The sequence below is a fragment of the Rana temporaria genome, chromosome 2 (genome assembly GCF_905171775.1).
Source record: "Rana temporaria chromosome 2, aRanTem1.1, whole genome shotgun sequence".
NCBI lineage: Eukaryota > Metazoa > Chordata > Amphibia > Anura > Ranidae > Rana > Rana temporaria.
The window spans coordinates 259,320,133-259,335,806 of NC_053490.1; the positions used below are offsets into that span (position 1 = coordinate 259,320,133).

At 41.1% G+C, this 15,674-nt stretch overlaps 1 protein-coding gene across 2 annotated transcripts in view; it reads left to right on the plus strand.

Moving 5' to 3' along the window:
- LOC120926690 (AP-1 complex subunit beta-1) overlaps nucleotides 1–15,674 on the plus strand; it is a 191,531-nt gene that overhangs the window by 86,076 nt on the left and 89,781 nt on the right. For both annotated transcript variants that reach the window (XM_040336836.1, XM_040336837.1), the window contains exons 10-13: nucleotides 878–993; nucleotides 1,076–1,241; nucleotides 3,155–3,253; nucleotides 14,790–15,049. In XM_040336836.1, the coding sequence (XP_040192770.1) occupies nucleotides 878–993; nucleotides 1,076–1,241; nucleotides 3,155–3,253; nucleotides 14,790–15,049 (641 nt within the window). The remainder of the gene's footprint in view (nucleotides 1–877; nucleotides 994–1,075; nucleotides 1,242–3,154; nucleotides 3,254–14,789; nucleotides 15,050–15,674) is intronic.

Sequence of the window (15,674 nt, forward strand, 5' to 3'; positions counted from 1 at the left end):
GCGACTTCAATAGACATCTGTGCATAAAGCCGCACAGATGTCTTTCAAGTAGCAGCTGAAATCGCAATGACCTTGCTACTTTGAAATCGCGCTACTTCAAGTGAAGTAGCGCGATTTCAATATAGCAGCAATGTGAACCAGAGCTAAGGGTGTTTCCATCAGAGAGAGTAGTGTGCATTGCGCTTGGCTAAAGGATGAAATTATGTGTAGGAGTTAAGAGGTGGTTTGGGTGTTCTCAATGGCATAAGTGAGAAACTAGTTCATTGATTGTTTAAGTTGTTCAGTCTAAAAGGTTGCTTTCTATACTTAATTCCTTTTGATCTGTGGCCCCCTCTGTAGATTTTATGATTAATAAAAAAAATTATAAATATTTAAAATTATTTTAAATACCTGCTTATCTACTTAACAGCAATCTGTGTTCATAGTCTTATCACATCTGATACATTATAACCTATACTAAAGGAACACAATGTAGAAATGACCTCAAACATGCTCGAGTATTCAGCTGTGTTTACGAAGAGCAGGCATATAAAAGTAACATAATGCCACATTTAAGATATTATGTGGTTATTTTTTTATAAAATGAGCGTAAACCCTATACAGAATATGGTGTGGGTACACAGTCACACTCACACCTACCTGTGAGGCAGATATGTGTGTGTGTGTGTGTGTGTGTGTGTATATATATATATATATATATATATATATATATATATATATATATATATATATATATTACAAATGTGGGTGTACTGGTTAATTTTACTACTGTTTAGCACCCCTTTTGTGTTTTTTATGCCTGCCAGTGTATACCCATTTAGACTCTGTGTATCTTATGTGCTGACAAATAGTATCCTCCTATTTCTTTTCCCTTTAGCAATCTGCTGAGAGGTGTGTAAGCACCCTTCTTGACCTTATTCAGACTAAGGTAAATTATGTAGTGCAAGAAGCCATTGTTGTCATCAGGGACATCTTTCGCAAGTATCCAAACAAGTAAGTTTTCCCCTGCTGGTGCAATGATACAAAATTCTGTACTGCCTAAATGACTGGTGAATAATTGTTTTTTATGCGCCAGATATGAGAGCATCATTGCCACGTTATGTGAAAATCTGGACTCGCTGGATGAGCCCGATGCCCGAGCTGCCATGATCTGGATTGTGGGAGAATATGCAGAACGTATTGATAATGCTGATGAACTGTTGGAGAGCTTTTTGGAAGGATTCCATGATGAAAGCACACAGGTAAATTTAGCAGCAAGCACAGTTTAAACCACAACACCAGGCTAGGACTTAAAATAGTTTGTTTAGAAAAAGCTGGTCCAAACAAACTATTCCCTTCACAAACAGATGCATCCACTGTGAGTGCTGTGTAAATTGTATGTGGCATCAACTACATACAGGATACAGCGCTGTATTCCAGCAGTGTGACAGGTGCTTATCGTCCTGTTCCTGGAGCAAAATTGAGTTGGGCTGATTGCTGCTTAGCCATTCATAGGAAGCCTTGTATTTTCTGAATGAAATTAAAGCATCCTCTGAGTGGCTGAGATGGAGTGGGGGGCCGATGATGTCACAATCTCCACCTAAGTCAATTTAGAGGAAGCCTTTGCATTCATTCATAAAATTCTAAGTTTCCTTTAAATGGCTGAGCAGCACTTAGCCCTACTCGAAGTCCCCATTCCACTGCCGGAGCAAGGTGCTGTATATAGCTGAGGCTACACACAGGTTACACAGCGCTCCCAGTGGCCGGATCTGTTGGTGAAGGAAATAGTTTGATTGGGCCAGCTTGGTCCAAATGAACTCCTGAAAGTCATAGTAACTTAGGCGTTAAGCTTTAAGGAGGCAAATGTTTTGTGGTTATTAACCACTAGAGGGCCACGCTATAGACGAAAGACCTCCACAGTGCGGCTCTCAAGTGCCGGGTGGACGTCCCTGGACGTCCTGCTATTTACATTCTCTGCGCGCCGCTGCGGGCGGCAGCAGGGAAACACTGTGCCCGGCGCATCGCTGGGAAGCCGATGCGCGTGCCTGGTGGGCCGCGATGTCCGCCAGATACCCGCGATCGGCGGTGACAGCAGGGACGTGGAGCTCTGTGTGTAAACGCAAAGCTCCACGTCCTGTCAGGGAGAGAGGAGACCGATGCTGTGTCCCTTGTACATAGGGACACCGCATCGGTCACCTCCCCCAGTCAGTCCCCCTCCACACACAGTTAGAACACACCCAGGGAATACATTTAACCCCTTACTCACCCCTAGTGTTAACCCCTTCCCTGCCAGTCACATTTATACAGTAATTAGTGCATTTTTATAGCACTGTATAAATGTGAATGGTCCCAAAATTGTGTCAAAAGTGTCCAATATGTCCGCCGCAATATCGCAGGCCTGACAAACAAATCGCAGATCGCCGCCATTACTAGTAAAAAAGAAAAAAAAATCATAAAACTATCCCCTATTTTGTAGGCGCTATAACTTTTGCGCAAACCAATCAATATACGCTTATTGCGATTTTTTTTTTTTAACAAAAATATGTAGAAGAATACGTATCGGCCTAAACTGAGGAAAAAAAATATTTAAAAAAAAATAAAATTGGGATATTATTATAACAACAAGTAAAAAAATAGTGGGTTTTTTTTCAAAATTTTCTGTCTTTTTTTGTTTATGGCGCAAAAAAAAAAAAAACGCAGATGATCACCAAAAGAAAGCTCTATTTGTGGGAAAAAAATGATAAAAATATAATTTGGGTACAGTTTTGTATGACCGCGCAATTGTCATTCAAAATATGTCCGCGCTGAAAGCTGAAAATTGGTCTGGGCACAAAGGGGGTTTAAGTGCCCAGTAATGAAGTGGTTAAATTAGTAAAAAAAAGTCTGTTTTTTTTCAGATGGGTGGAGCTTTTGTTGATTGATGTTGTCCTTTTTTCATCTGATTTCATTGGTATTGGTTTGCAAATAATTTTTCGATTTGGTGTAAACCCATGTGTTGCCATTTGTTTTAAGTCACTCTTGCGTTATACCATTTGGTACCTAGTAAACAGCTGGGTTTTTAGATCACTCTTGGAAAATTCCAGTTGCGTTTAAATAACCATCAATCAAAAAAAAAAACATGGCTGAAAACCTTTTTGGGGTTTTATGATTTAATATTCTTTGGTTGTTTCTTTAGGTGCAGCTCACACTTTTGACTGCTATTGTTAAATTGTTCCTGAAGAAGCCATCAGAAACCCAAGAGTTGGTGCAGCAAGTTCTGAGCCTAGCTACACAGGTATGGGTATAAAAATGTAGGATCTTTCACTTGTTGATTCTGAAATTAGTATGACTGTAAAGTTCTCTTTATAATATTACTGCATTGTTTTTTAGTGTTTTATGCAAAGTTATAGTTAGTAGCACATCTTGGGAGCTTTGTTTTCAATGCAGTAAAAAAAGTACAGATTTAGAAACAAGCATTGAAGGGAGAGGCCAGGAGAAAACTCTAAAGGCTTTTCTCTGCAGGCCCGATGAGAATATCCAACATCATGAATTTCCTCCAGTGTTCCTATTCTTATCACAGCATATGAACAGGTATGTGAAAGTGCTATTACAACCACTCTTCAACCCTCTCACTGGGATTTGCTCCCCTTTTTAACCCCTTCCCGACCGCCGCATGTACATATACGTCGGCAGAATGGCACGTACAGGCACATTGGCGTACCTGTACGTCCCTGCCTAGACGTGGGTCGGGGGTCCGATCGGGACCCCTCCCGCGACTTGCGGCGGTCGGGTCCCCTCGGGGAGCGATCCGGGACGACGGCGCGGCTATTTGTTTATAGCCGCTCCATCGCGATCGCTCCCCGGAGCTGAAGAACGGGGAGAGCCGTGCTTCACTATGGCGCTGCATCGATCGAGTGATCCCCTTTATAGGGAGACTCGATCGATGACGTCATTCCTACAGCCACACCCCCCTACAGTTGTAAACACACACAGTGTACACCAAATCCTACAGCACCACCTGTGGTTAACTCCCAAACTGCAACTGTCATTTTCACAATAAAGAATGCAATTTAAATGCATTTTTTGCTGTGAAAATGACAATGGTCCCAAAAATGTGTCAAAATTGTCCGAAGTGTCCGCCATAATGTCGCAGTCACGAAAAAAATCGCTGATCGCCGCCATTAGTAGTAAAAAAAAAAAAAATGAATAAAAATGCAATAAAACTATCCCCTATATAACTGAGGAAATTTTTTTTTTTTATATATATGTTTTTGGGGGATATTTATTATAGCAAAAAGTAAAAAATATTGAATTTTTTTCAAAATTGTCGCTCTATTTTTGTTTATAGCGCAAAAAATAAAAACCGCCGAGGTGATCAAATACCACCAAAAGAAAGCTCTATTTGTGGGGAAAAAAGGACGCCAATTTTGTTTGGGAGCCACGTCGCACGACCGCGCAATTGTCTGTTAAAGCGATGCAGTCCCAAACTGTAAAAACACCTTGGGTCTTTAGGCAGCAATATGGTCCGGGGCTTAAGTGGTTAAACCTGATTGCTAACTAGTTTCTAGAGTGAATGGTTCTTGCCATTTGTAGTCTCCTTCAATGAGAAAATCCATTCCATTATCTTCTGGGTGCAATCATTTTGTTACTGTTAGCCCTGGAACACTCTGTCAAGTGATGTAGTGCTGAGATCTAGTACGTGCAAGATTAAGACGCCTGCTGAATACACATTTAATGGCACTCTATGCAGAGTACACTGTAGGGTACTATGGACATATGTGACAAAACCAAAGTACCGTATTTTAAAAGAAGTTCAAGAAGAGTGGATACAGAAGAATTGACACAAATGAGCATTAGAGCCAAACGAAGGAGAGGGAGTTGTGTTCCCTGCTGCTGACCTGTGCTTCTTACAGCCTCTGCTCTGTCAACATAGCTAGCACAAGGCTCTTCTGGGAGTCTAGAGACAGAACTCTAATGCTGAGAGAGGTTGTGAGCAAGGGAAACTTGAGTTATCCAACACTCAGAACCGTCTTTAATATTGATTGGACCCTGGGCAAACATTTTCTTGGGCCCCATGCACTTTCGTGCTCAACCTGCTCTGAAACATACAAAATAAAATAGTTGACTGAATCAGATCAGGCAGCGATTGCGATTGGTTGCCAGAGCTTACAATGTATCATTACTGCTCACTGACTGACTGTTAGAGGTTAAAGCACACATTATGGCTCACTGATTATTTGCTAGAGGTTACAGCACATGACTTATGCTTGTTGACTGGTTGCTAGAGATTACTGTACATCAATATTGTTCACTGATTGGTTGCTAGAGGTTACTGGACAGCCTTACCACTCACTAATTGGTTGCTAGAGACTACTGCACATTAATAGTGCTCACTAATTGCTTGCTAGAGTTTACTGCATATCCTTACCGCTCAATGACTGGTTGCAAGAGGTTAGTGCACATCATTACTGCTCACTGCTCGGTGGCTACTTGTGACACTTCTACACCGACCTCCAATGTTAGAGGGAATTTACACTGAACACCAAAGTAAAGGGGGATTTACACTGACCACTGGTGTAGGGGCAATTCTGCACTTACCACCAATGTAAAGGGAAATGTACGCACATCACCCAATGTACTGGGGGATTTTACATCAACAACCAATAAAGAGGGATTTTTACACTGGCCACCAATATAAGGGGGGATGAAGATTAGAAGAGATATCTGGACAGCCGCACTCCAAAAAAAAATGTTGCCTTTATTTGTAAAATAGGATCACAAAAACATGTCACAGCAGACAGAACACCAGTTGATGCGTTTCACACTAATCCTTAGTGCTTAATCATAGCTGGGGGATTTACTCGCCACCAATTTAAAGGTGGCATTTACATGGACCACCAATATAAGGGAGGATTTAAAACTGACCACAAATGCAAGTTTGGATTTTTTTTTACTGATTACCAATATGAAGAGGAGTTTCTACACTGGCAACCAATGTAATGGGGATTTACACCGACCACTAATGTAAGGGGGATTTACACCGACCACTAATGTAATGGGGATTTACACCGACCACTAATGTAATGGGGATTTACACTGACCACTAATGTAATGGGGATTTACACTGACCACTAATGTAATGGGGATTTACACCGACCACTAATGTAATGGGGATTTACACTGACCACTAATGTAATGGGGATTTACACTGACCACTAATGTAATAGGAACACTCACAGTAACCACCAATGTAAAGAGGGATTTACACTGACCGCCAATGTAAGGGGGACCTTCACACTGGCCACTAGTGTGAATGAAAGGATTGTATACCAAGCCCCAATGTAATGAGAAGATTTACACTGACCACCAATGTAGCTGAGACGTTTAGTCTGCATTCACATTTTGTGTGTGTGTCGGGAATGTATGCAAAATCGCTTTCCTGATACCACAGAAATGTGCTGCCCTTTAGCAGATATACAGTATTGCCATTAATTGTTAATGACACCCTTACGCATCTGCTGAGATGTGCTTATTCACATGCACCAAAATTCATGGTGCTGTGATTTTATTTTGTGATGTGTGACACGGTTTTATTTGATTGATTTTATTTTGTAATGTGTGACAGTGATGTTATTTTGAAAAAGGGTCTCACCTCCAATTTGCTTACCTTTGCAGAAGGGCTTAATGACCCCAGTTGTAAGCAGGACTTTCAAGCATGTACCTTTACCTCCCAAGTGGGCAGCATTCAGCACAAATGATGGTGGATATGACCTCAGGGGGGGCATGATATACATATGAATGCCGCCTCTATTTACATTTCAATGCAGATGGTTTGTGGCTATTTACATATTAATGCACCACTATTTACATATTAATGCAGGATATTTCCATGTAAACACAGGGTCTGCAGGTGAGTCATCTGAACATGGCAATAGGGCACAGCTGGGCAGCATTAGTAACATAACTTCACACTGAGATGTCGGGACACAGCACATGACTAAAACTTCAAGGGACAAGGGGATTTTTAACTGCTATAGTTGGAAAGTATGAGGCAGGTGCTTTGGGCCCCACAACAATGATGGGATGAGTTTATACATTTGCTTCATGATGGCTGCCTGTCTCCCCAAAATATTATTTTTTAGTTCTTTTTGAAACCAAAGGTAGTAGCAGTAAGGTGGATGAGGGTGTTTTCTGGCAGAACTTTATGATGTTGAGACTTCACAGGAGAAGATGAGCATAGTTTTAGAAACCGGCTGCACCAATTATCATTGTCCAAATTTACTATTTGAACAATAAGTTTCCTGGAATACGTTTTTTGTAATCGTATAGCTCTGATCTTTTCTGGAATTGTGAAGGCATTTTAGCTAGCCTGGCTAGTGATGGCCTATGCACAAGGTCTGACTTTACTTAGGCATCAGACTTATATATTTATTTACTATATTGATTACAATAACCGTTGTGGGGTGAGAGGCATGTCTGTTTTCAGAAATCCCTGTAATCTACTATCTTGTTCTTGTAGCATACTAATGCAACCGATCGTTAACTATAACTAAAAGTAAGAGCACCTCCTAATAAAAGAAGCCACTACTCCTTTTGGGGTGAAAGGGTCTCTTACATTTGTCAACAATAATAATGTATCTTTGGTAAAATATTCTTTATCAATGACCCTTTGAGAGTCACAGGTGCTGACAGGTATAAAGAGGTTCCTGCTCCCAATTTGCCCTGATGCCAGGCTGTTCTGATTGAGAAAAACTTTGGCACTGTCTCATTGTGCAGAGCTTGTCGGACCCCACATTTCTTTAGGTCAGCGGGCAGCCTGTCATATTATTTGGCCATTATGAATGTATGAGGGAGCTCCTATAATTCCTGGTTGTTGTCTGATTAGCCTTACAGTTGGGCTGCTTTCACACTGAAAGCGCCCGGGTGTTGGCGGTAAAACGGCGCTATTTTTAGCTGCGCTGTACTGTCGTTTTTTCAGTGCTTTTCGACCGCTAGCCTGGCGCTTTTAACCCCCACTAGCGTCCGAAAAAGGGTAACAAGCGGCGCTGCCCATTGATTTCAATGGGCAGAGACGCTTTAGGAGTGGCTAGTTCGCTGCTCCTAATACGCTGCAAAGAAGCTGCTGGCAGGGGTTTTTCTGAAGCCCTGCCAGCGCACCACTCCAGTGTGAAAGCCCTCGGCCTTTCACACTGGAGTGAATGGAGACACTCTTTCAGGGTGCTTTGCAGGCACTATTTTTAGCACTATAGCACCTGCAAAGCGTCTCAGTGTGAAAGGGGTCTTAGAGCAGGGGGCCCTGAAAACTGCTACAGGTATATGCAGGTACTGTACAGGTACATACAAGCCCCCCTGGTGCCTATCCTTCATACCTGTCAGTTGCTTGTTGATTTATGTTTTCTCTTTTATCGCATGAAGTATGCTTAGGTGACAGGTATTATTCTGTATATATTCCGAGTATGTTTATGTAGATTAGCTAACTACATATTCAGAAATCGGAGGTAAGGACTGGCTTTTAAAGCATGTGCTGTGTTTTCTATATAAACCAGTAAAAACAAAGCATTGACTTAACACTTGACTTTGACATTCAAGTCTACACTGTTCCTACATAAGAAATAAAACTAGGGGCATATTTGCAGATGCTTTTTTAGTGCTAAACCTCTGAATCTCTGAAATCCTTCAATATACAGTGGGATTCACTTTTATTCTGCTTTTTCTCTGGTGTGCCACTTATCATAGCAAGTTGTTCTTTGGCGAGGAAATTAGCAAGGCCTTGAGAAAAGGGTTTTCTGAAAGGGCTATTGAAATAAACATAATCCACAGCGTCACAATGAGCCTGGGTATACTGTTACAATGTAAATGTCTATCTTATATATTGTTCCCATGTATTGTGTCCCAAATTTATTAATAATTTTTAATGATTCTGAACCGATCAAGCTCTCTTCCCTCAAAACAAAACCTTTCACTTTATCCTTTAACGCCTAGCTTGGGGCAACATTCCAAATGAACACGTGTATCTGCAAGCATGTGCCTTTTCTCACAGCCTTCTGCAAAAAGATATTTGTGCAACTTACTGCACTATCCTCATTCAGAGTCATTGTTTGCATATACTATCCTCTTGATCTCCTTTCCTGTGGACTAGAAAAAGATTGCAAGCACGTTATCTGTGTGGTGCCTGGTACCCTCACTACCCCCATGTAGTTCTCAGTGCTACAGTATTGTGCTGATGTACAAATGTCAATGTGAAGAGTAATGTGGGTGGAAATAGTAAAATACTGCTATGATTAGCCCACCTGCCCTGTCCCTTTCTACCTTATTTCTGTGTTTCGCTGATAATGCAAAGTTACAAATCTGCCTGCCCACCCCCTACTCGTCCCGAGGATAAATCATAGCGTGTAGGACTTTAGGGAGATGACATCCCCTAGACCAGTGATGGTGAACCTTGGCACCCCAGATATTCTTGGAACTACATTTCCGATGATGCTCATGCGCTCTGCATTGTGGATGAGCATCATGGGAAATGTAGTTCCAAAACATCTGGGGGGCCAAGGTTCGCCATCACTGCCTTAGACTGTAGGGAATAATGTGAGGCTGCTGTCCAGGTATCTGAGTATAGCTGCGTAATTGACGGTTCCTAGATTGACGTCACAGGTACAAATATTTACCATTTATAAAGCTTGTAATTAAAAAAAATAATATGGGGTGGATTTGTGTATGTGCAAAAGAACAATAGTAAATAAGGCAGGGATCCCAAAGTTTAGGCTTTAATATCTGTTTGTGTTTGGTCGAACTGTGATTTATGGTATTTTTTTATAAAAATGTTTACCTTAACATTAACTCTTGGATATGATGGATACAACTGAAATGAGGGGCAACTCGCAAATAATTAAGGTGCAAAATCACTGACTAGGCCTATTGTGAAAGCCCGTAGCCAAATTGTAATTTGCTTCCAGGATTCTTGATTGGAACTTCTGGACACTTATCTACTTGTCTTTCATTGTTGGTGACTATGAGAACCAAAGATGTTGTCAATCTCTGCTACCCACCCCTTACTTATGCAACCTTTTCTGTGGCATATATGTACTAAACTGATCTTTTTAGATTTTTATTTTTTATTTTTAAACAGAAATTATGAACATAAGTCAGCATTCTGAAAAAAAACTCTATCAATCTCCATGGTCAGAATCCACATACTCTGCACTATTCACTCATAAGACCTCATGCCACGGGTGTTTCTACAGCCGTATTTAGGATTGCTTTTTACAGCATAAAAATGCCTCTCTATGTTAGTCTATGGCCTCATGCCCACACAGACGTTTTTGAGCTGAAAGTGGCATAGGCGTTTTTAAGCTCCAAAAAAAAATAAAAACAGGACCAGCGCATTCTAAGGCTCTAGCGCTAGAGCTGTAAAAAGGCCAGATGCCGGTAAAGGCTGTTAAACGTGGCTTAACGCTCTATACAGAGCGTTAATCTTCATCAGTTGTTTCTCCGCCTCTCTTCAAAAATCAATGGTTCTCTATGGGAGCGCATTGATTTGAATAGATGTCGGATCATGATGATCCGACTTGCGGTGCGACTTGTGTGCTGAGGATTTGATGGGGAACCCTCTGCCAAAATTAAAAAAAAAAATAGCAGAAAAAATTGGAGAAAAATTGTGACAGAGAGGGACCTCCAGCTGATTTGATAGCCTCCGCTCTATTCCTGTGTGCTCTGTGAAGGGAGACGTGTCCCTTCCCTCCAATCAGCTTTTTTTTAACTCTCAGACAATCTTCTAAATTCAGCACTAGGAGAAGAGAGGGCTGCAGATAGACGGGAACAACTTGGGTAGGAGGATTTTGTTTCATCTCTGTGTATCACCTAAGGCCTGTCACTTCACTGGGTATTGTACATGTGCACTTCCAAAAAATGTTTTAGTATTTGTTTATTTTTATTTATTCTTTTCGTTTTTCGGGTCATTTGTTACGATCAAAATTTATTATTTAGAATAAATTTGTACATTCACAAATTCGAAATTCGGAAATCCATAAAAGTGAAAATTGAAAATGAAAAAATCTGACAATTTGGAAATTAGAAAATAAGAAAGAAAATCCGAAAATTTTAAAGAACGAAAATCCGAAATAATAACTAACTAATAATAGCTAACTTTTAAATTATAGGTATTGGAATTTCCTTTCAAATTTGTCTGTTGGTGAACGTAACGAATACAAATTTATCCAAAGTTACAAATTATCCGAAATAACGAATGCCGCATCTAAACGAATGGAACGTAACGAATTAATAATAATGAATAATAATAATAAAAAAATGTTCTTATTATTAATTTGTTACATTCCATTCGTTTAGATGCAACATTTGTTATTTCAGATAATTCGTAACTTCGGATAAATTTGTATTCTTTACGTTCACAGCCAAATTTGAAAGTTATTTCAGATTTTCGAATTTTCAGGTTTTCTAATTTATTGGATTTTCATTCTTTTGAATGTTCGGATTTTCTTTCTTATTTCCGAATTTTTGAATCTCGGTAAAATTAGTTAAACGGGTTTGTTAATTTGAATATTTCTGAATTTAACAAATTTGTGGAATTTCATAGAAAAACAAATGCAGAACAAAACAAATTGCACATGTCTACTGGGTATATGTAAGGGTTTACAACCACTTGCCCACCAGCTGCCACAATTATACTGCAGCAGGGCGGCTCTATGGCACTTCATGTAATGGATACAGTGGGCGCATGCACACACCGGAGCCAATGCACGTGGCCAGGGGCAGCGATGTCCGCCGACCACCCGCGATCTATCCACAAAGAGGCAGAATGGGGATCTGCCAATGTAAACAAAGCAGTTCCCTGTTCTGTCAGGGCAGTACAGTGTGATAGTCTGTTCCTAGTGATCAGGAGCAGCGATCTCTGTGTACTCCAGCCAGTCCCCTCCCATCACAGTTAGAAACACCTGTCACTGGTCTCAAAAAAGTGTCAGATCTGTTCACCGCAATGTTGCAGTCCCACTAAAAATCGCTGATCACTGCCATTACTAGTAAAAATAAAATAAAAAATGCCATAAATCTATTCTCTATTTTGTAGACACTTTAACTTTTGCGCTTTTTTTTTTCCTTTTACCAAAAATATGTAGAAGAATACATATTGGCCTAAACTGATGAAGATATTAGTGATCAAATACCACCAAAAGAATGCTCTATTTGTGGGGGAAAAGGACATCAATTTTGTTTGGGTACAATGTCACACTCCCGTGCAATTGTCAGTTAAAGGGACACAGGGCCGTATCACAAAAAATGGCCTTGCCATTAATGGGGTAGATTCCTCTGTGGTTGAAGGGGTTAAGGTCATTGAGAGTTTGTAGCTATAAGCTGGGGAAGTGCATACAGTATGCTAGCCATACAATTGGCAATTTTAAACTGGCTTTTGATAACAAAAGCAAAGCAACAGAAACTGTTGTTGGCAAAGAGGTAGGTAACAAAATAGAGCCTCTGGGCATACCCTGGCTCAATATCAAACTAACATAAAACAACTATCGAAAGTTAAATACCTAAAACATAGGCAAAAAGACTGAAGCTACTCACGCCCTGGGTTTGTGGAGTTTAGAAAGGAGTACAGGTGGTCTTAAACTACCGTGTTTCCCCGAACATAAGACCTACCCTGAAAAAAAGACCTAGCGTTATTTTCCAGTTGGCCTGCAATATAAGCCCTACCCCCAAAATAAGCTCTAGTTTAAAATGCTTGTAAAATCCTACAATCCACTTTATTACAGTAGTATATCATGTACAATGTGTGTGTTTCTGTAATATAATTGCGGGGAGGAGAGCTCCGGCGGGTCACAGATGCGCAGAGCAGCATTATAACGAAGGTACTTGGCACAATTATATTACAGAAACACACACATTGTACATTATATAATACTTTAATTGAGCGGATTATAGGATTTTACAAGTATTTTAACTCGGTTCACACTGGGGATTCCTGACAGGCAGGGAGAGAGAGAGAGGGGGGAGAAGCACATTACATGGTAAGACGTAGCTACCCCGAAAATAAGCCCTACTTTGTCTTTTGTTGCCAAAATTAATATAAGACCCAGGCTTATTTTCGGGGAAACACGGTTGACTCCTGTAAGTTACACTGTGGTGAGGAATATACATTTCATTACCAGCTCAGAGAAGAGTTGAAGATCGTGCATGACAACTAGCTTGTAGGACTGAGATTTAAGATTAGCTCGGGAAACAGGTTATTATTGCGTGGCGTTGGTCGTATCCAATTCCAGCCAAATACGCCAGATTTTGCCAAACTTTGCTGGGCAGCATCTGGCCAGGAAGGCGGCCTTATAAAGCGACACAACAGAGTTAAACAATGCTTTCCACAAGTTCAGGGAGGACACTTCAGGTTGCTTTCATTTTAAAAGTAAGGTCTTCCTTGCATAGAATAATAGGAGTCCTATTAGGGTTCTGGAGTGATCACATGCCTGACGAAAGGGGTCCTGCGTGACTCCGAAATGTTGCACTCTTCTTATGTTGTGATGATGCAATAAACTACCCGTTTGGATGCTACTATGTGTCGATCCATGGTGTGCTGGCAAATATCTACTTTGTGACTTGAACCAGCTGGTTGTTGCTGCAGCACCCAAACTTTGAGAGCTTATCCAGGAATGCGTGTGATGGAAATATGAAGTACTATTCGGGTTCTGGATGCTCGGCGGTGGGCGAAGGAAGCAACCAGGCCCAGCAGATAAACAGATATGTTTTATTGTTGTGAGTGTGGCAATGAAACTAGTAACTGCCAGCCAGAAGGCTTATACTTTGGGGCAAGATCAAAACATATGATTAAGATCCGCATCTCTTTCCCCACATTTCCAGCAGTGTGGTTGGCAGCTTTCTTTGATGTATTTGATTGATCTTGTAAATGAAAGCCCGTTTAAGATAATGGAAAGTGCATGATATTGCTTGAACATTGCCTTATAATATATAAGAAATAGTACTTGAGAATTAATACATGCTGTTGGTCTCGAGTAATTATTTTTATGATCTCTGCAATAAGGCAAGATGTAATTTTAAAATATACAGCTTTAATTGGTTTGCTCTATGCTGATGTCATTTGGTATAGGTTTAAAACAATAAACAAATTGTTTAGAATAGGGTTGTCCAGATACCGATACCAGTATCGGTATCGGGACCGATACCGAGTATTTGCGGGAGTACTCGTACTCGCGCAAATACCCCCGATACCTAAATAGAATACCCCCCCCCCCCCTTTCCCCCCCCCGCCGCTGCCGCCGCGCCGCCGCATCGAGGGACATGGCTAGAGGGACATTGCTGCATATGTGAGGGACATGGCTAGAGGGACATTTCTGCATATGTGAGGGACATGGCTGCATATGTGAGGGACATGGCTAGAGGGACATGGCTGCATATGTGAGGGACATGGCTAGAGGGACATGGCTGCATATGTGAGGGACATGGCTAGAGGGACATTGCTGCATATGTGAGGGACATGGCTAGAGGGACATTGCTGCATATGTGAGGGACATGGCTAGAGGGACATTGCTGCATATGTGAGGGACATGGCTAAAGGGACATGGCTGCATATGTGAGGGACATGGCTAGAGGGACATGGCTGCATATGTGGGGGACATGGCTGCATTTGGGGACACATTTAAAAAAAGTATCGGTATTCGGTATCGGCGACTACTTGAAAAAAAGTATCGGTACTTGTACTCGGTCCTAAAAAAGTGGTATCGGGACAACCCTAGTTTAGAACTTTACCTCTCTTGCTAATTTTGTATTGGTGTCATATTGAGGGTGTGCTGAGTGTCACCATCTTCTTTTTATAGGATTCTGATAACCCTGACCTGCGCGATCGAGGATATATTTACTGGCGTTTGCTCTCCACTGACCCGGTCACTGCCAAAGAGGTGGTACTTTCCGAGAAGCCACTTATCTCTGAGGAAACTGACCTTATAGAACCCACTTTGCTGGATGAGCTGATTTGCCACATTGGCTCCCTGGCTTCAGTGTACCACAAGCCACCCAATGCTTTTGTTGAAGGTAGCCATGGAGTCCATCGTAAACACCTACCAATCCAGCATGGAAGGTGAGTTCTGTAGCCCTTTGTAAAATGGTAGATAGTTAGTCTGCGAATACTTTACTTTGCATAAGTATTTATTGTTATTAAGAGTATGTAGCACAGGGAAGTTCTGAAGTTATAGCAGGCTTTAGCAGCTTTCATACAATGCAGATTAAAAATCTGTGTTTAACACTCCCAACCTGTAACTAAAAGGTGTTTAAGGTAAACATGTCATAAATTTGGGCAGAGAAAACTGACACGTTAAGTTGGCCAGTAGTTATAGACCTATGTGCAGCTGAAGTTAGATGCAAATCTTGACTTTAGTTGTTAAAAGTTGTCTTGGTCCCAATCCCTTACACATCTGCCAATCACATTAACCTAGTTGGGAGGTTTAGGTGGTTAGGGAGAGCATGAATTTAAAATTTCACAGGAACATTTTAGATTTTGACATCTTCTACTGATCAAGTTAACATGGTTCTCTGCACTAGGAGTTGGACTCACTGGTAGTTTTCATCACAGGAACATGAACGAGTGATGATGTTGAAACCGCTGCAACTGTGACTGGCTTGTAAAGTGTCCCCTATTCTATTGTATGCCCCTAATACAGGGGTGCTCAACCTATTGAAAAGAAAGGACCACTTAAAGGGGCTGT